Source organism: Mycteria americana, chromosome 2 (assembly GCF_035582795.1).
Source record: "Mycteria americana isolate JAX WOST 10 ecotype Jacksonville Zoo and Gardens chromosome 2, USCA_MyAme_1.0, whole genome shotgun sequence".
Taxonomy (NCBI): Eukaryota; Metazoa; Chordata; class Aves; order Ciconiiformes; family Ciconiidae; genus Mycteria; species Mycteria americana.
Window position 1 is genome coordinate 132,110,103 of NC_134366.1, and position 22,071 is coordinate 132,132,173.

The 22,071-nt window shown below is 36.8% G+C and overlaps 1 protein-coding gene across 1 annotated transcript in view; it reads left to right on the forward strand.

The window, feature by feature from the left end:
- Window positions 1–22,071, forward strand: part of RP1 (RP1 axonemal microtubule associated) — a 183,254-nt gene that overhangs the window by 100,273 nt on the left and 60,910 nt on the right. Inside the window, exons 30-35 of the mRNA XM_075495462.1 lie at window positions 4,582–4,751; window positions 10,996–11,215; window positions 12,554–12,708; window positions 14,663–14,876; window positions 16,219–16,409; window positions 18,460–18,670. Coding sequence (XP_075351577.1) covers window positions 4,582–4,751; window positions 10,996–11,215; window positions 12,554–12,708; window positions 14,663–14,876; window positions 16,219–16,409; window positions 18,460–18,670 — 1,161 coding nt within the window. The remainder of the gene's footprint in view (window positions 1–4,581; window positions 4,752–10,995; window positions 11,216–12,553; window positions 12,709–14,662; window positions 14,877–16,218; window positions 16,410–18,459; window positions 18,671–22,071) is intronic.

The window sequence follows — 22,071 nt, forward strand, 5'->3', positions numbered from 1 at the left end:
GCTTAGCTTGGATTGCTCTTTAGCCATCTTTTCTTTACCCAGGGGCTCATTCCAGTGAGGAACTGAGATAGGTGAGAGTTGTGCTTTTATGCCTTATGTAAAAAAGATGATGAGCAGGACTGATCTCAGGATTGTTCACAGTTTAATTTGTGTTGTTATACTGGATATCTCATTGACTTTGCATGTGAGAAGATTGAGCTTTACAGGAGGGTAACAATCACAAGAGGTTTGGAAAGGTGTCTTGTATTCAGTTCTGTGTCAATCCATCATGACATAGTACCAGGGTTAGAGCTGATAAGATAAAATTCCAGAGATGCAGAGTCTTGGAAGAAAAAGTAATTGCCTTAAATTCTCCTAGAAGCTGTAGCAGTGAAGATTTCACATGATAGAGCAAATAGTAGTGATAAGCAGTCCCACTCACAGTGGAAGCGAAAACTTTCCATATAATATACCTATACTGAATAAGAGGCAAGCAGCAGCATAGATGTTAGGGAGCCAATGTTTCATGCATTCATGTGGTCATATTCTATATGAGCTGCACTCTGCAAGTGGGCTTCAGGGAAAGTCATAAAAAGTTGATTGGCATAATTCAGTGGTGTTTGGTGATTTTCAGAACAAGATCAATGTGCTTAGGTAAGGTCTGTAACAAAGGTTACAAAACAAAATAGTAAATCACTCCAAAGCTCAGAAATCTTGATCTCTTTGGATAAAGCTAGTAAGATGTTCAACCACCTAGCCAAAGAAGAGAGTTTGAAAGTCATCACTGCTAAGCAGGTTACTTGAGGGTTCTCAGTCCTTCTTCAGCCGGGCTGGCATTATGCCAGCTTTAATGAAGCATAAATCCCAGATCCCTGTGAACACTGCCGCTGGCTATGGATTCTGCCAAAATGCACTATGCCCATATCAAGTTTTCGCAGTAACCTTTGTACCTCTGTAGATTATGGAGAGGCTCTGGCGCATCAAGCATAGGAATGGATTTATTTGTATTCTCTTGATTCCACCTTGTACGTTTGATGCAAGAGAAAAAGACAAAGGCAATTGCCTTGGTAGGGAAGGTGGATAGCTGCTCTCGCCTCTCAAATGATGAAGTTGTTTTGAGGGAGAATGGGACTTTACATTGCTCTCCAAATGTTTCCTACATTGAGGGGAAATTTTACTACTTCCACCTTCCATTTCGTCTTTTCCTTTTCTGCCTCAAAATAGGTGGCATATCGTAATAGCGCATAGTAAAAGATTTTCTCTCAAAGCAAGAAGATAAGACATAGTATATTCCAATATTGTCCACACTGCAGTCAGTTAAAAGGAGCTGCGTTCCTGTAATGTGGTTCCTGTAGGATGCTCTGTGGTGTTGTGGGCTTTTGTGGGCGGTGCATAAAATACGGTTCAACGTTGTTAAGTTCAGTTAACAGATATTTCTAGGTTGGCTCTTCTTGTGTTGTGCAAAGTTGTTGGTATTAAGGCATATAGAAAATTCATAAGAAAAGAGAAAATATGCAGTAAATTCTCCCATGACTTCCTTTTTTTTAAATTATTCCCTACCTCGCCAGTCTTTGCTAATGGGGTAAAAATAATCACAGAATTCCCAAATTGTAAATGGATTGGTCCTGCTTCTAAAAAGCAACGACAGTATATATTGCCAGGTGGAGGCTGAATTTCCTACGAAAATAAAATAAGCTGACTGACTGCTCTGCCTCAAGGCAGCACAAATTTCTACGATCTCTGAGAAGTAAGCAATCTGCTCCTACATCTAGCAAAGTGTGAATGCCATTCTAGGTCTTAAGACCAAAAACTACCAGAGTAAAACACCTGGAATAATGTATTGTAAAAACAATGGTGGCAATCCTCTAAAAACATATAAATTTTTCATATTCTAAAACCAGAAAAAAGCCTTCCTTTTTCAGTTTTCTGAATTATGTTACAAAATATCGACTTTATGTTTTACCTTACCCAGTTTGCTATGTGCAAAAGTCATTGCAGGTTTGATTTTTGCAGTTTTGCTGCAAGCATCTTTCAAGTTCCAAACTAGTGGTTAAAAGACTTTCTGGAAGGAAAAGGGCCCCTGCTCCTAACATATCTCTGGATACATCCCTGTAATGTGAAATCAGATCCTTGGTTATATTATTTTAGAAAATAAAGAATTCTGAGGTTTTTTTCACAGAAGTCGGTTTTCCCCCCACCATTTATTTTAGCAGTTGTCATACTGATGTCTCAAAGAAAATGGCTATAGCTTTATGCATAAGCTAAAAGTACAGTAATACACTAACACACTAGTCACTCTGAAAGGAAGCTAATGCCGTTCAGTAGTACCAGGGGAAAAGTCTCTTTTTTAATGTGGCCACACATATGAAACCCAGAAGATGACCTACTCAAGCTCAGCTATCTGATTTTCAGAATTTACTGAGGACATCAGAATATCTTGAAAAGAGATATAGAAATCACTGAACACAACAGGTTTGGCATCGGTCTCCTGTCTGGTGCAGCCATCCTTACCAAGTAGCTGTCTAAGTGAATATAATATTAGACAAAACATTTTTTTTCTTATTCTGGCGTGAGCAGATTAAAAGAATTTGCTGAACTGACAGAAAATGCAGTCAGTCTGGGTTAGCTCAGTTACCAAATTGTAGAAGCATTAAAAGTAAATGTAGGAGAACAAACAGTCACAGATGCTAAGAGGCCTTAAATCTGTTAACCACTGATTTATTTCCTGGAAAACTCCCAACCGGTGTCTTAGCCTTTCTTCTGAAATAATCATTAAAAATACAATCACGGATATTAATTAAAATAAATCACTTTGCCTGAAATACCTTCTCTAAACATGCTGCCTCCTTTAGCAAGGAACAGGCAGTTATGCATCCATGCTTTCTCTTAACTTAGGGCTTGCTCTCTCCTGAAGCAGAGGGATACTGCAGAGAGAAAAAAAAGCTTACCTGGGAAACACAGTAATGCAAAATTATCTTAATTTTCCCTCTGCTGTGTTCCTGGGACAGCCTGCAAAATGGGGCATGGCTGGAGAGGATAAGAGGTTCAGGGCTATGTTGGGAGTCTTTGTAAAAATTTGAATCTGCTCATAAACCCTCGGAATGCTCAGGAACAGCAGAAGCTCAAACGATGCTTGACTTCACCAAGTGTGACACCCTGAAGGGTACCACATGCTAACCTGGCACAAGGAGATAAAATTCAAGGCTGGCACATATATCAAACAACAAAAAGTTCCTCATTAGGCAAAGTGTGGATCTTCCACATACTACATCTGACTCATTCCTGGAAATGACCTCAAAAAAGAGTTCAGATGGAAGGATCCTTTCAGCTAGTGTGTTACTCAGCAGACTGACTGTGAGATGTGTATTTGCCTGCTGTTTTGTAGCTGAGCCCAGAAGAGTCAGGGAACAGTCAGATGTAATGTAGAAAAAGCTTCTATAACAAGGGAGAAACCAGAATTAGCTAAAGAAAACAATGTGAAAAACAGGGGAAAAATCATAAATCAAGAAAACCAGATCAGGTTTTCACCCAATCTCCATCTCCAAGCAGGTGGAGGAAAAGAAAAGGTATGAAAAAGTACACAGTACTGTAAGAAAAAGAATCACATCCAATTTATTTCTGAATTAAACTATTCTAAAATTTATTTTGTCAGCACATTGCATTGTAGGCTTACACACAATCACGAAATAGTTCTCCTTTATATTAATCCCATTAGAAAATGATCATATTATCACAGTACTGGTCACAGTTTAAATATAGGCTTTTGATTTCCTTCCGCTGTTAAATTCCCTTTGCCATGCAGGATCAAGTGTCTTTTCTACAAATAATTCATTTGAATTCAGGGGAAGATTCACATTCAAGCAGTTAAGTAACTTTCTAATTGATACTGTCCATCTAAGCCACAGTATTTTTTCCACACCTGGAATGGTTTTCTGTAGCTTCTTGGTTGCATTCTAGACTTCAAATGTTGTTATGAGTACAGGTCATCTACCAAAAAGAATCTCTGAAGGGCCCAAGCCATGAACTGAGGTCAGTGCAAACACCTCTTTGGAATTCCCTAAATTTTGGATTCAACCCTAATGAATGATCTGATCTGACAAAGGAGTAGACTGAACATGACAAATTAGGTTAGAAAAATCTGAGAAAATAGGGTTTTTTCATTGTTTAACTAGTTGTGTAGTAGCCAGCAGTTCTTACAAATGGATCACATATAAGTCTTTCAAAATGTTAGTTTTCTTTTTCATGTTACATATGAACACTTTAAGAACAGAAATTTAATAAATTAATTACTGCAATTAAATCAACTATTTTGTTATAAGGAATGCAAAAACCTAGCCAAATATTCCTTTTCCTGCTTTCTTGGTGTTAATTTCTGCTTGCATACCCACTTCAACCGTTGTCTTATGTTTATCAAGTCTTACTGAAATTATAATTATCTTCAAGAGAAGGAATGTCTATTTTTATAAAATGTGATATAAGTTCATAGTAATCTTTAAATTCTTTGTTGTAAGAATTTAACATGTAACAAAACATGGATGTAACAAAAACATCCATTACTCTCTGTCATTGATACTAAAAATGTGACGTTTTTATTTTATTTAGCACAACAGTGGAGAGTGCAGGTTAAAACAGATGGAGATTCCCCAGAGCCACAAGAGTGTAAAAGGACCCTTGTGATTTATGGCTCAAAGGGCAAAAGCGATGAGCTTCTGCTTTCTCCACAAACCCCAGGATATGTGTGCTTTCTACCCAGCGCAACAGATGAATTCATTGTAAGTCACAAATATACAGTACTACACAGAGCTTATCCTGACATTCCTCTCTAGCCAAAAGATGGATATATATATATATCTGGAAAGTTAGTTTGGCTGGTACAAATGATGTATTTATTTACAAAGATGGCATGATACAACTTTAGGTCTTGGGTCACCTTCTGCTGGTAGTCCTGTTCTACTACAGCCTCCTACAGTGTTCTCTTTGACTTTTCAGTGCCTTCAAGTGTACGTATCATGGAGAAAAATGGTCCCTTTTGTGTAATTTATTGCATTCATCAGCTCGTCTTGCATTTTTTCTAATTCTCTAAAGACTCCTGAGTTGCACTTTATACAAAAGGCAATATACAGTTATTTGAGAATGCAGAAGATGAAGGATTGGACAGTATTCCCAGAGGACACAAGTGGGCTTTTCTTTCCTTGATTTCAGTCTCTGTAAAGCAGTCTCCACTCTCCCCCAAAATAGTTCTGTCTCTCAGGCCAGCAGGCAGAGGATTTTTCTGGATAATCATAAATTGCATGAGAATGCATTCACGCATATCAAAGAGTGATGAACCCTGAAGCAACAGCATATACATGGCCAATATTAAAATCAACCCTAACACAGTCCTGACTACCTGTACACCTGACACGCATCCTGCTGCTTTGATCATTCACATATATAGTGCAGTATCATTCATCTGAGGCATCTTTTTAATGTTCAAATTCTGTCCTGGCTTTCTAGGCTAAGTCACTGCAAATTCTGTTGATTGGCATGAAGTGCAGCTTCTAGCCAGTGAGACAGGAGAAATAGCTTGCAGTTCAAGGCAGTTTTATAAAGCTCAGAAATACTTTTCAATGGCTGCAATAAACATTCTGAAAACAATGGCAAAACTACATTTAGAAAATGTTGTCAAAGCTTCATCGTAATGACATGATCCAGGCTGAATTTTTAATTTAAATAACAAGCTAAAGCAATTTAGGAACTTTATGGGGAGTAAATGAAAAGATAAATGGCACTTGTTAAAGACAAGAAAGCAGCTGCTTATCAGAAAACAGACAAGAAACACACTGAGCTTCCTAAGCCATTGACATAAACTGAAGAGGTCAATAGAGACAGAATCTATGTATGGAGCAACCACACCAGCTGGCTGAATTTTAGCAAGTGTCATTCCATAAAGCAGACCTCTGCTACATCCAACTTATTGGTAATTTCCCAAATGGCATGTATTCCTTATTAAGATTGTCTAATTTGAATGACTGAGTATCATGCTAGGAGAAATTGGTATTGTTATGTGTCAGTCATGGTTGTCCCTCATAGTCTACTATCCTAGGTACCATAGTACCATATCCGTCGTACTGGGCTTCCACACCAACAGCTTTCTAAACGCTTGTTTATACTTTGGATCGGCTTTGGGTTAGTGCCTATATTTTCCCCTTAGCTACTTGTTCCTTGTTTTTGTTGCTTTATATGAATAAGTTAATAATATTTGAGCATTGTTTATTGTGCATGAAATTTTTGTCTCTTTGCCACATTGCTTACAATGTTTTACAGTTTTCATGGCATTCTAAGGAAATCAGAATAGAGGTCTGATATAAAGGAGCATTTGGGGATTCACAGACATCTCCATAAATACCTTCATATCTTCTCTAGGTGGTTCAGCTAATAAACCCAGCTTCTTTTTACTCTCCTTTCTTTGTTCTTACTAAGGCTATTCAGAAGAATGCAGAAGCTTTGCTCATGTTCTCCCACTGTAGCAGCAGGCTGGAGGCATGAGCATGATAGCACAAGGAGGACAAGCTGTGAATTCAGCTTTCCAACAAGCAGGAGTAAATGAACTTTTAAACCTCCCCAAGATCCTGGTCCTAGACAAATGTCCTTAGTAATATAGTGCAGTAAAAAGAACAGGTTATGTGCTATAAGCAGCTCACATTGTTTTGAAACAGTAAGCTTAATTTTGATCTCAGAGATGCATTTATTGCACACTGAGGACAGGAAGGCATGTAAATTCCTGATTTTCCAGGTGCTCTCACATGAATATATGCACAGATGTGTATCGTAATCAGAATGATTATTTGATCCAAAATATTTCTAACCAACTCCTGTGAAAGAACAGGTGTAGTTTAATTGCACGTAGCAAGCATAAAGAATAAATTGTTAAAAGAGTTAAAATATCAGCATGCTATCAGGTACAGTTGTTGCATTTCAATGGTCTCAGGCGTCTGTAGTACAGTGGGTGAGCTGCTTAAATAAGAATAAATTTAATTAGAACACCTTAGTTCTAATAAATAAATTGAGAAATAGGTGAATGTGTCAATGTTATTGAATCTGCTGGGAGTTCTAGCATTGGAGATAGCATGGCAAGAAACCATGCCTTCTCCAATGAACAAACACATTGAAAAATAACTGGGAAAATTAAAGTAAACTGACAGTGCAGTAGTAGAATTTTTTTCCTTGATATTCCGGTGATGATAGGAATCAATCGTTGATCTCACACGGAATGAGTAAATTTGTAAAGTATATATATCTTTCTCCCAGTCGTCAGTGTGTCTTGGTTACTTACAGAGTAAGCTTGTCAGAGCGTGCCTTTGAAGAGTCCTAGTGTATCGTGCACATTCTGTTAGCCAGAGAATCATAAAATGCAAAGATACATCAACTGACAGCGCATGGGATTGGGATCCCTAAAATTACTCTCCAAAGCAGTAGCGCAGATAGTATGAAATGAGCAACACAGCTCTGCACGTAGGACTGTTCATAAATACACAACAAATACGGAATGTATTTGACTATGAGTCATTTGTAATGACTATGAGGGTGACAGAAAATTTTAAATCACATAATGCAATACTACATGTGTTTTCCACAGCATGAGATGATGCTCCAAACAACAAGTAGCAGGATTTCTGGAGTTCCTGACAGAAAGCTGTTCAGCTGAATTTTAGGATGCTTTGACCACAACCTTTTAAGTAGAATAATTTATGCATCTTTTTTTTTTTTTTTTAACAGGGAAGTGATAAAGAATTTAATTTAAATGTGCACCCAAACAGTAAATTTTACAAAGCTTTAATTACGTTAGGCATGATGGTTTTGGAGAAGCCCTGTGTGAGTCAAAAAGGAAAAGATTTAAAATATTACGAAATTCTTTAATCATCTTCATCAGTTACTTGTCTCTGAGAGCTTCAAAACCCCAGTGGCTTTGCCAGAGCATCCTCTTGATTATAAGAGCTATGCTCCTTCAGTCATATAATGGAAAAAATATTGTGTTGTTTAGTACATGACAGATCACATCCAACTCAGCTCAGATTTCAAGTACTGAATATTACATAAAACTGTTCAGAAGAAATAAATGTGGAAAAATTAATTAGGAAATTATAATAATGAATAAAAAACAAGGTAAAGTGTCCTCTTGCAAACATTCTGCAAACTTAAAACCAGGATATTCACTGGGTATATACTTCGTGATGGATTATTTGTCTGTCTCTGCTTTGAAGGTCATGTTACATCAATTAATAGGCATCGATGGAGGGAAAAACCAATTATGGGATCAAAGATGCGATATCATATTCCAAAGGGAAACTGATTATATTAAATTGCTCAGAAAAGGATTACAAGAATGATGTAATGGCAATGCTCCGTTACAACGATGGAGCTGAAGAGAAAGGCTAATAATGGCCAGAACTTGGGGGAAAAAAACAAACCCATAAAAAGGGGGGAAATATCTAATACACTCAGTTGAAAATAATTGGTGTTGTTTAATTCCATGGATCATAGACAGTATGATTACTAGTGCTTGCTGGTTCAAATGCAGTCATGGAATTAATTGAAATTGTGATTCAAGAAACAAAAGGGAAAATAGTGGCTTTTAAATAATCTGTCCTGTATTCTGAAATTATTTTCCTATGTATCTCATCTGTGCATTTCCTACAAGGATTGTAACACATGTCTTTATGACAATTTAGAAGCCCAGAGAATTGCAAATTTGGGTAACAGAAGACAAAGCAAAATGTGAGGTACAACTTGCCCTGTCATATAAAAATAACCAAGTTCTGTAATGTTGCAACTCCAAACCACAGAGCTTTATGGATTAAGTTGTGCACGGCATTTAGAGTAGCTGTGTGATACAGTCATGAGGTCCACCTACAAGAAAGAAAACCTGGAGGCAGTAATTTTAGAAGTCAGTAATCTGGTTCTGAAAGAGAAGAAGCAATGATTTTGTTGCCTGTGAAGGAACCATAGTTTAGATGGGTGAAGAACCTGTGCGTTCTCCTCTTAATGAACCCAAATAATTCCTGTTAAGCTTAATAAGAGATGAATGTATATTTTAGGAGAATTAGATCACAGTCCACCATAGCTAATGATATCCTTTGCAGCATACACAGCATGAATGAAAAACTCTTGACATGAAATTATGCCCACGTATTTCCCTTTTCATGGCGCAACAGTGGAGACCAAGTCAGGAATCTGTGAGGATGTGGTAGATCCAAGAGGCATAACCCCCCTCACATGTGCATCATAGTCTGGGACAGCCTTGAGTTCTGTATGCACGACGGCATACAGACAGGCAGGGCAGGCTAGGCTTAGAGAGAGGACAAGTCTGGTGCCCTCATCTTCAGTGTAAAGCTACTGTTGTGTGGCTGTTGTGGGTACTGTGGAGTTACAGTTCAGGAGCTGAGAGATTCCTTGCAGCCTCGGGACTGTCATATAGACGGTGGGAAGGATTTCTTCCCTGGTCCTTAAAGAACAATGCCTTGAATCTTGAAATTTTGTAGGAGTGGCATGGCAACCACTTATAACAGTTCAGAAATTCAGACTGGAAGGGATCTTCTAAGTCATTGAGTGCAATTCCTTCCTACCATAGGCCTCTTTTCATAAGTTCTACATCATAAACAGCTCAAGCTCCTGTAAAATGATTTTGGCAGGTTGCTTTATTTTCAATTAACTGTTCGTCTTCATACTCGGATACTTTACTATTTCTTATCTGCATAACAGGTATCAATGAGGGTGGCCAACTCTCTCCCAAAATGACAAACCCACACTTTTTATATGGTTCCTTCCTATCAAGAATAAGAATAAGGAAGCTGATACTTCCCTACATCTACGTGTCCACTGTGCAAAGGCACATGAACTAGCTTTAAGCAAGCTAGGTCAGCAGTGAAGGGCTGTCAAGTGCAGAGCTCTGTTGAGAAGCAGAATAAATTAATCTATTAGGAGCTCTGTACTCTGTCTTAGGAGTCAGTCTGCTGGTGATCCTGCTGGTCCCAGAGCATGACTGTGTAAGACTAACTTCAGTTTCTGACTGTGATGCTACTAGGTGCGCAAAAGATTTATTTCCTGACAACAGTCACCAAAGCTTTTGTTGTGACTGGTCTGGAAAAAAAAAAAAAGGCAATATGAGAGAAGAACAAGGCCACTGGCAACATCTTCTGTTTTGGTCCTTCTTAGAAATAATTGTTATCTTTTTAAAATAATAGTTCTGTCTTGATTCACTCGAAAATCACTTCCCACCCTGTCTTTCTTGCAGTTGCCCAGTGAAAAGCTGCAGCATTCCACTTCCTGGTGTTCAGAAGGCAGTGGTTAATGTCATGCAGATCATTAGCGCTTGATGGGGTTTGATCATCCCAGTTCCCACAGCCCTAGGTTGGATGGTTTAACCAGATCTCACAGAAGCCCACAATCAGCAACCAGATATTGAATTTCCCATATGTAGTATGGGAACAGGGCTGTGTTGTTCTACAGTTATTTCTGTAACATTCATGATTTCCTTTTATGCAGAAATATCCCTTCTCTTTTCCAAAGAATTGGTTATAAAGTAATTTCATGTTCTAAATCCAATCATTTTGCAAAAGAGAATTGAGTTAAAACTTTCTAGGCTCATGGTAATTATCATTAATTTTAATACCTCACTTGACTGCTTGTATCGGAAGCTTTAATTGTAAGTTAATGCTCCCCTTATCCAGTAGGGTCAAAGCTTTACATGTTGCCTCTTGTCTAAAGAGCTTAAATGCACAGATGTTTCTCATTTTAACCTTGCCTTACACTAATGGTAGAGTATCATGCTCACAATACTAATAAGGGAACAGAGGAAAATAAGGGAGACAATCTCACCCATGATCATACCATGAAAAACAGAAGGATTGATTCCCTCATCACACTTATTCAGCATTTCCATTCGTTAATGTCAAGTTTAGGAATTCTACACTGTTTGGGAAAATCTCTCTAAGTGAACCAGCCCTGACAGTACGCTCTTCATGATATTTGTTGCAGGTTGAGACTGGAGATCTGGGAGATGTCTACAAGATTCGGGTCAGCTGTGATGATGTGCCAGGCTTTGAGGGTTGGCATTTGAAGTCTTTTCACCTAGAAGAGCTACATACAAAACAAGAACTGAACTTTGACTGTAAGTGGTGGCTCTCTCTTAACAGAGAAGACAAGGAGCTGGTGAAAGAATTCCCTGCAGTCAATGAAGACCAGAAAACTTTACCAGGTAAAAACAGTGAGAAGATATAAACAATGTAAACTAACCTCTTGAAAATAAATCAATGCCACAGGTATAATACACCACTTTGTCTGAATTTGATATCTTCCGTGGCTCTATTTGCAACTGTCTTCCTACATGCACTGTGAAAATGCTGACCACTTAAGAAATTTTAATTTTTCAGTTAAGTCACATATTGGGTTTCACAGTTGCTAAATCTTCTGTATGATTCTAAGTGGGCAAAACTGAACAATATAATTATACTTTTTAACGATGAAGCTCAAAGCCAGGGAAATTATTTGTAGCAGGCTTACTATTTAATTACTTAGCTTATAATAGCTTTAGTTACTAACAAAAGTATCAGAAGTAATCCTCATTGTACAAAAAATTTTTTATTTGTTTTTCCCTAAGGACTATTTTTTGACATGCTGAGAGTTTCAGAGTATATTCAGAGATGCATTTGGAATGTCAAGACCTATAGAAGTACCACATTTGTTCAGAAAAGTTGGCAATTACACATGAGATAAAAGTAATTAGAGACATGACTGCTTTTCTAAACTAAAGTTCCAGAAGTTCTGGTCCCTGAATACCTCAAACCTATTCACGACCTTAAAAGAAACTATAGCATTATGTTAGTTAAATGTTAACTCAGCAGGACTGTACACTAAAAATGACATTTGAAAAATTTTGATTATTCTTTTTGTATGAGTATGAATACATATGCAGTATAATGATCTTTCTCAGAAGAAAATCCAATCTCACTGTGTAGAACTGCATTTATACAGGAGCACTATAGAGGCAAAAAGTTTATAGTTCCTGTCATGCACCTTAAATTAATAAGTGCATTTTGTAAATTCTTATATGTCATGTTATGCATCCAGATGCTATGCTACATGTTCTGCTATTCTAATTTGCATAAACTTTACATAGTGTCTTATTCTTTGACCTGTGATAGTTATTATCTACTGCAAAGATAATTCAGTTTCTAACAGTCCCTGAACAAACTCAGATGAGTTCTTATTTTCCAGATCTTGCACAATAAAATAGAATTGGGCAGAATTTGTCTAGATATTAGTAGCTCTAAGCTGCATAAGTCTTAATTGTCCAAGTCCAATTTCCTTTGAATTTCTAAGGAGACTAATGGAAAGTCTTCATTGAGCTTAGTGTGAAGAGGTCAGATTCATAAAGAGTAACCTGACTATTTCAATCACTGTGTAGCAGATTTTTTGGTAGCTGCAGAAATAAAACCAAGCAGTAGTCTTACTAAATACTCTCTGTTGCTCTTTTCTTTTAGGTACACCTGGTACTCAGTCAGGTTCATTTAAACTTTTTTTTCTTTTTGTACAGTCTATAAGTATGTTGTCTCTGTACATATTGGCGACCGCTGGGGAGCAGAAACTTTTGCAAATGTTTATATCACTCTCTATGGCAAAAGAGGGGACACAGGTGTGAGGAAACTTCATACATCTTTAGCAAAAGGAAGAAAATTTCAAAGGAATAAGGTAATGGCACAAAAAATGCTGTCTTACATGTGCAGGGTTTAGTGCTGCATTAAGTGTCACTTAGTGCCTGCTCAGAATACATCTTGCTACAGATGGGCAAGAATTTGGAAACAGAATTTATCTTCCAGATATTCACAGTAGACTAATGCCAGTGTTATCTGCTTCCTGCACAAGAACATCCCCACATGATAATAAAGTCTCGACATGAGCACATAGAAAGCAGATTACTAGGGAGAACCTCTGTGATCATGCTTCTTACTTCTTCTGTTCCAAATATAGGACAGCACAGGTAGCAAAGAATTAAAAATTAGTGATTCAAAATAAGTTACAGAAATTGCTGTGAGACTTTTGCAATCAATGATGTTTCTGTAACCACAATCCCACATGAAACACTAATTTGATGTCTAGTCAGTAAGTTTAGACGAGAGACAAGAATACCACTTAGAGAAGAGAATGCACACAATAGCAGTGTTTCTAGATGACTAATAATAATAAAATTCTTCTCGTGTATTAGGCTTTCCTATGAGAGGTTCACTCACTGAACACTGAAGTTTGAAAAAGCTCACTACCAAGATGTACATTGTCAAGGAGAGTCTTAGATTTCTGTGAAATTATTTCACTAGACAATTACCACAGCACTTGGTAGGGTAAAAGTGGAACCAGTAACAAACTGAGAGAATTTCTAAATCTCATTTCTGCGTATATCTCAGGGCTATGCCTATATACAGAAGACAGCACTCTACAATCATTATTTTAATTTACCTTCATGCACAGATTTATTTCCTAAAATGTCTTAATTTAAAAAGTTAATGATTTCTGCTTACAATCTGGCTTTTGGGTCCTGACTATTGTTAGGGAAAAAAAAATCAATATTTTTGTCATATGAAAGTACTTTTAATATTAGTAGCTGAAAATCTACTTGTCCAATATTTTTATTTAAAAAGTAGCAGGGACAACACATAGGACTTTGGCAAATACTGCATTTTTTAGAGATCAGTTTGCTAATATTTTCTTTTTTAATTGGCCTGACATCTGGTTAAGTAAGTTCCTACTATTGAATTAATGTTTTATTGAGATGATGGTGTTAATTATAATCCTAGACATTGCTGTTTAAACTCCAGTTGTTCATAACCTTGTTAATCTTTATAAGCTACCATCAGGTCCATCTGGCCCTAGGCTGGTCCATATACAGAACACCTGGCTTCCTTAACAAAACAAGCAAGAATTTAGTGGGGCATATAATTTCTTTCTTTGCATTTCACATTTTTCCTTATCTCATTGGTTTTGTTGTTCCTATTCTCATCCACGGATGCCTGTGTTTACTTCTCTTTTTTTCTTACTCTGCCTTCTCCATTCTGCTTCCCTTCCCATCTCTTGTCTTTTGCTCAAATTGTTCTCCACCTTCATCTTAACTTCCTCCCTTCTATTGCTTACTCTTTTCTCCATTTGCTGTGTCCACAATTATTTTCATTTTGTAAGAAAACCAAAAAGACAGCCTTTTCTGACTATTGGAGCAGAATTCAGAAGCTATCTTGGAGTGAACACACTCTTTTTAGATTTCTAACTTTTCTTTAGGACTATTAGTATATATCTAGGTTTGTATGATAAATTTTAGAAACTGGAAGTACCCTGAAATTTGATTAGAACCAAAATCTTGTCCTAACTGACTGTCAGAAGGTTGAGGTATATGCATTTTATTGTACTATGAAATAATGTACATTGTCCAAAGATCAAATGAAGTTACAATGCATTGTTAATGATGAATGTGGGATTCAATGTTAGGTATAATCAGTGTGTGCTTTCTTAGATTCAGAGGGGAGATGTCATGTTAAATATTATAAAAAAACAGACACAAATTTTAAATCCTCAGCTCAATCTAGGACTACTTTTTCCCTGAAGTTCAAACATATTCAGTTCCAAACTCTGTTTTATTAAGTATTTCCCTTTTTTGCAGGTGGATTCATTTTTGGTGGAAGCTGTTTCTCTGAGTCATTTGCAAAAAGTGGTCATAGGACATGATGGAGAAGGCTACGGGGCTGGGATGTACCTCAAGATGGTAACAGTCAAGGAATCACGAGACTCAGACAAAGAATGGGTCTTCCCATGCTGGAACTGGCTTGATACTCACCTGGGGTTATGTGAGACTGTTTGTGAGATTGTGACAGTTGGTAAGCTCTTCTGCAAAACTGACCTGCCTGTTTATATATATATATATATATATATTTTAAATTTGGCTACAGCTCTTTCAGATCGCCATAGTATCTTTCTTTTTATTGAAAATGTGAATTTTCAGTTTGATCTTAGTATTATAGCAAAACCACATCTGGTAAGGTCGAAGTTAATAAAATTCCATCATCCTGTCATTGTGTATGGAACACTCACCTTCCAAATTAAATTTAGCACATTGCAATGAAAGAATTAAAGCAGTTTGGGATGTATGCCTCACGGGATAAATAGCTTAAGTTTTATGCACTACTTTCAGGTAGCTTAGGATCTCATTTGAAATCCAGAGAAAAGTTACTTTAGTGAAATGAGCCTAGTCTTTACGTGTGGTATTATTCCACAGCACAAAGCAACAGTTGTGGTATGCTCAGTTTCTGCTCATTTCAAGCCTACTATGCCACAAGTTGTGCAAATCTAAACCTGGATGTATTTGGCAAAAGAACACTTACAGCAGGACCTTTCGTCATTTAGAAGTAGTAGAAAAGATTCCTTCCTTCAGTCCTGTGAAAACAATTCCATGTAAAGTAAATGAGCTACAAAAGTTTGCCCAGAGGGAGTAAGACAGCTTAAAAACATAAGCTGCCCACGATAGATATACACGTATTCAGTTGCATGGTTTTTCCGAGTTGTAGAAAGTACATTTTACTGAGCTGTTCCTTTCCATTAATTTATTTTCATTTCCTATAGAATGGTTAAAATAGAATGAAAATGAAGGATAACAGGAATTAGTGAAGAAAAAGAGAGGGAGATAGTAATATTGATCTTCTGAGGATCTGGCAAATATTTTTGTGTGTTTATTATAGGTTTACCTGTAAGTCTCTATTACAGCACATGTTATACTGCTAGGTAAGATCTAGTTACAAGTAGAGTTCATTAGTATTATTCATTTTGCATTAGGTGCCTACTTGCTACAGATGGCTGGTGCTTCTAAATGATAAAACGGTTTTAGTAACATTGATCGCTTTTTAAAGAACAATTAATTAGACCTCTAAAAGGTGACTGAACGTTCTCTTAGTAATTACTTCTAAACATGACAAGGAAAATACCTTAGCATCAAGAAAATACCTCTGAAATGAAATTTTAAACACAGAAAGAACATTAAGCTGTTAAATTCTTGGCAAAAAAATACAATAAAGGTATTGATGTGTTATTCTTAGTGAACTGTTGCTATAGATACAACATAACCTGCAAATAGAGCTCTGTGTACTGTAAAGGCTACGATCCTGTTATATTATGCCATTCTCTCATGCTGTCATCTTTCCTCTTTCTCTTTGATCATTTTTAAAGGCAGAAGATTGATTTCTAGTCCTAAGCTGCCTGAAATCATCATGAAGTCATCAGGTCTCTGGATAATAGACATCACTGGGTCTGACTTGAGCAATGAAGAGGATCCAATATGCCTTTCTTTTATCTTCTATGGCAAACTGAGTCACAAAAAGTTGCCACTTCAAGTTACAGGAAAAGCAATTCAGATCAAAGTACTTCAACCTTTCTCTATTGAAAGAAAAGCCTAAGAATCATGTAGCTGATAACCCACTTAATTCCGAGATAAATTGTTTCTTTAAACTAAACTACCAAATTGATTTTTAAGACCTCTGTGTAGTTTGGCACGGGTCATCATTTTTGTCTGTAGGTAGTAACACTGTCACTTGAACAACAGTTTTTGAATGAGCAGATTCTCCCAATGTCTCATACTGAGAATGCTTAAGTGAGCGAATTGGTCCCTTGGTGCATATCACAGTATATACCACACTCAGGTACTGATTTACAGGTTTTGTTGAGCTCACAAAAGTAAGTGATTTGTAAACATACAATATGCCATGGGATACTATAGAGCTTTTGGGGTCAATGACAGAGAAGAAAGAATCATAAATGAGACAAAACTTATAGAAAGTTCATTTTCCTCTTTCATGTAATTTATTCATCCCTGCCACCACGTTTCTCCGGGCTAACTGCCTTTTCTTGCATGGTTTCTCTCTTTTTGCCTCTCATTATCACTTTCTTTTTCCTCTTGATCAGCTCCTTTTTACCCACAAGTTTTCTCCTTTATTCAGTTCTTCTGCCCTTCCATCGTTTGTCTTCACTTCCTCCTATTACCCATTAACTGAAATACTAAGAAGCATCTGAGGTCCACTTTCATTGAATTGTAGCCTGCTTCTTTTCCCAATGCTCTTACTTCTCTCTTGTAGCTATAATTCCTTCCCGGTGACAACGCTGTGTTACTCTTACGCTTTTCTGGTTTTGTTCTCCATGAAAGACCAGTTCAGTAGAATTTGGAACTGACCTGAAGGTAAACACTGCAGACACCTCCTCTGGCTCAGGAGATCCCTGAGCCAGAAAGTGCTGGAAGCTAGGACAATATTCAAGGGAAGCGTGACTACTACTTGTCCTGTTCTTGTACTGCTTGTTCCATCCTTCTGTTGTCCTTTGTGAGTTTTGAGGAAATGGTTGATCCCTGTGAGAAAACTGGAAGTTTTAACCTTGATTGGTTCCTCAGCCTTTGTTTTAACCTTGATCAGTTCATCCTGCAGCTGCAGAAACAAATATAAGGCAGGACTGAGGGAATGGGAGCAAGTGCGCAGACAGGGAAGTGGGAACTTTGCAAGCCAGCTTTGCATCAGAGAAATATGTCCATGAAGCCACATCCTGAAAGACGTTTCTTCAGGATTGACTGCTGGAACCACAGAAGCAGGTAGCAAGGGAAAATCAGGAGAAAAAAAAGGGGTGAAGAGAGCCCTGGCAAAAAGCCCAAAGAGTGCATGAAAATATGTTACTTTTCATTTTGGGGTTCATCAGAAAGCAGCCTTGGAGCTGTGAATGAAGAAACTGTTTCCTGGTTCTTCTTCCTACTAGTCAGGTAAATTGAACTTAATGATTGAATTAAAGAAATAATTGGCTGTTTTTTGATGTTCCTCTTTTCTGGACTGCATGAAAGAGGAACTAAGCAGACTAGTCTAGGCCATAAACATGATCCAAAATGAGGAGTACCCAGAAGGTTTTCCTAAGTTATTTCCAAGAACCTCTGGTAAATATAAAGATTTTAGTGCACAGCTTCTATATGAAAACATGATGTAGGGTGAAGATGGAGGATCTCTTGGATGTTTCCTCAAAATCAGATTAATTCTCCTTCAAATTTGTAGTTAATTGCACTATTTTTATATTACAAGTTGTAAGAAATTTTTCTAATAGTGTTCAAAATTTTTAAATTGACTAAAGCTTCTGTGCCTGCAAATAGTCTACTGAATCAGTGTGATATATAAGAACACTGTGCCTTGTTCTGTGTACAAATTTCAGCAGTGACTGCCATCACTCGTTCCCTGATATCAAACCTCAAGCATTCCATCTCCTCATTCACATTAGTAAATCAATTTTGTATTGATTAGAAAGGGGAAAAATAGTAGCAGTTATAAATCTGCCCCAATTCTTTAACTACTGAAGTTTGTTCAACTGTTGCATACAGCTGTCAACTATGTTTGATCTGGCACAATTAGAATGAGATGCATTCATCTTCTCTTTTTCCTTGCATAGGATGAACTGGCAGATATTGGCTCAATATACAAAGTTCAGGTAACTGGCCCACATAGCGAGCTAAAACAGCCATGGCACTTAGATTTACTGCATATGAAGCACACAGGCACAAAGGAAGAGATGAATTTAGCTTTTGACTGCTGGTTCAACCCTAATGAAGACAAATGTGTGGAACTGCCAGCTCTCTGTGCAGATCAGGAGCCTTTGCCTGGTAAGCTAAGTCCTTTTTTGTTACTGGGGTCAGGATCTGTCACTGGAATACCAGTGTATCTCTTCTGGGCCTAAATTACTGTGTGAGGATTTCGACAAGAATTTGATGTTAAGGAATATGATGGTTTTGCACATGCATTTATCACAAAAGAAAGCTGAGAAAACAGAAATCATTGGTATCAGGATGTTGACAGATGCTATAATTGCTGACACCAAACATAGGATTTGGCTTCTTTCATGTTAGATGATGTTCCAGTTTTAGCTCTTGACTGTTTTATTATCTCTTCAAATTAATGCTATGTCAACTGAAGATGTGTACAAAATATCGTTGACTGTGTGATATTACCTGAATCTTCCTATTCACAAAGAAATGTATGTGACCTAGAAACACAGTAAATTTTTTAAGAATAAAAGAATTGCAAAGACCCCCTACAAAACAGAGATAGAATTTTTAAAATGTGTTACAATTAGCCAGCAAAGAGATATCCAAGAATTTAAATTGCACTAGTGTTTTATTGACGTTGATGAGAAATTTATAGCACAGCAAGTAATAGTCCACAAAAATATACACTAAGTTGCATGTTTCTCTCCTGTTAGTAACACATATGAATTGTATGATGCCAGAGAGATAATAAAGTGATTTCTCCCAACCCCCCAGGAATATGGAGAGGAACAACTAATTGCATACAGATAACTTGATCACTAGCTATTTAAGAACAGGCTTCCCATCTATCCAGCTCATTAGAATAAAGAGGATTGATGGGCATAGTAAAGATCATATATTGAAGATTTTAGTGACAGTTAAGAGGTTTATTGCCAGAGGCTATAGTACAAAGAGTGTTCTGCTTAAACAGAAACTAATAGAAAAAGACGGAAGCGGCCCAGAAAAAGGAATAAAATATTCCATGTGAACTTTTGTACATTATCATTGATGGAGATTTTCCTAAATATTTCATCGCATTTGAAGTTGAAACTTGAACAAATAAAACACTGAAAACCTTTTAAATCTCTGGTTTTGTGTGGGTTTGCATAATTTTAAACAATTAGTGGCCTTGTATTCATTTACTAAAAAAATGTTGTTATTATTTTAGGGTTTTGATCTGTCAGATTCAAAATAACATTGGAAGTTGGATGTAATATATGCAGGATGTACAATGCTGAATATAGTAAATCTAGAGGTTGTTAAAAAGCTCTATTTCCCCAATTGGGGAAAATTGAACAATTGGGGAAAGTTATAAGTATTGGTAATTATTTTCAGAATTCAAAATTGCTAAATGTTTAACTGCATATAAAAACTCCAGAAATTCAAACAAAAAAATTTTCTAGAATGCCCCTCAAAGCTTCTATTATGCTAAGAACCAAATGGAGATACTGTCAGACAGCATTATCCTGATTTATAAAGCAATTAAGTTTTGAAGTATAATAGAAAGTTAAGGTGTTTTTGTTGGAAAATTTCTAGGAAAAAGATGTGTATATACTCTCCCTTAAAAATTATTCCATGGGTAGTGTCCACTAACTAGGACGTTTCTTACAAACCATTTTGGGGACTCCAGTTATCTACAACTGGAAGTGTTAATATCAGTTTTATTCTTTGTAGCCCCAATACTAATTATTCCTTGTATTCCAGTTTGATTACTAGAGAAAAAATAATTCATTTTTATGTGTTTGCTCTCATCATTTCTTTGAAAGAGACATCCATTTATGGAGATGTCTTTAATGAATGTCTTGTCTGTCACTACATAATACTTAACTCTTCCAGATACAATTCAGTCCAGAAGTTCATATTTATCAAATAATTCCTTTTTCATTAAAGTTAATGGTAAATCTCATGTTATCTTCCAAATGAAAGTAGTTTAGAGATGCTTCAGCTAATGTAGTCTTTTGACTTATTAGGCTTATTAGCTCAAGCATGGCACCAAACTAGTATGAACCAGACTCAGGCGTAGAGCTGGTGAAGTGAATCATGCTGTTCTGCGTACATTTACTGATTCAAATTCCTGCTCACTCAGGCATCTTTCTACCACACTCTGTTGTGTAGGTTAGATGAACCCTGTACTTTTGACTAGATTAATGAGATCAGATGTTCAACTGGCATAAACTAATTTGCTCCACTGTCTTGACCATATTAGCTGTGTGGCTATATCAACTGAGGATCTTGTCCCAAACCATTAATTTCACAGAAAGGGTGATTTTAATTTTTTGAGACCTCTTATCTGGTAAATTAGCAGGGTTAGGCATCAAATTTAGTTTTCAACATTTTTTTGGCATAGAACCAAATGAACATTTAAAAATATCCCTGCCTACTCTACTCATCTTTGATTCTTAGTTGCCTAACATTCATTTAAAAACAAAACTGATTCAATGGGGAATTATGACAATAACCTCTGGAATACTCATTCCCCATGTTGCCTTTTTCTATTTATTTTACTATTTTGTATAGTAGAATTTTTGCAGAAGCCTATGAAAAAAACAGTCTCTGTCAGCTATATCCAACAGCACTGAAATACAGCACCCTACCCTGCTCCATTTGCATTCTCATCTCTACCATCTTATCTTTCCATGGAGAACCTGACAATCTACAGAGGAGAGCACTAAGAGAAAAGGTCTTGAGAGCTCCAACAGGAGGAGTTCATTTGATAGTTCGTTTCCTCCCTGACAGCTTTTCTTACTGTTTCCTCCCCATTGGAAATATTACCTGCATTGCCTGATTTCATTACAAAGCTAAAATCACAATAGTGTAAAATGGTTAACTATACCTCTGACATTCAGAAAGGAAGTGATTGTATCATTTAAACTGTTCACCCTTCGAAGGCTATTGAGAGTTCTGTGGGCAAATGTTACTGAATTATCACAATAAATTATATTTGAATAGTACATAGTAAATTTAACAACAACAACAAAAGGCAAATTCAAAGCAACACCTTCTGTCCTATCTTTAATACATGTTTTTTTCCCCTTTTTAATGAGCATTAGGTGATCACTTTCAGTTTCGCACTATGTTGGCTTACATCTGAAACAGAGCTTTTATAAATATGATTGGGAAGAGACAAAGAATGGCAAGGTTGAAAGAACGTATTTCAGTAGATTTTTGTTGTTGGGGTATGTTGTTCATCTGGCAGTGAGAATGGTACCAAACTCACCCTAAGAACTTTTACCCCATTTCCCAGCATCTCTTGTGTTATGCCTTCCTTCGTAGGGGTTACTTTGTATGTTTTTGTTTCACTTATATAGTGGAATTCCTTTCTCTGATCCAAAACCTTTGAATATTAATGGGAAATATTTGTAGTGACTACACTAAGCTTTAAATTATGCATCAATAGATTCAGCAAATTCAGCTGAAAATACTGACTCAGCAAAACCATTAGATATGTTTCTAATTCTCAGTGTGTATCTCATTTAAAT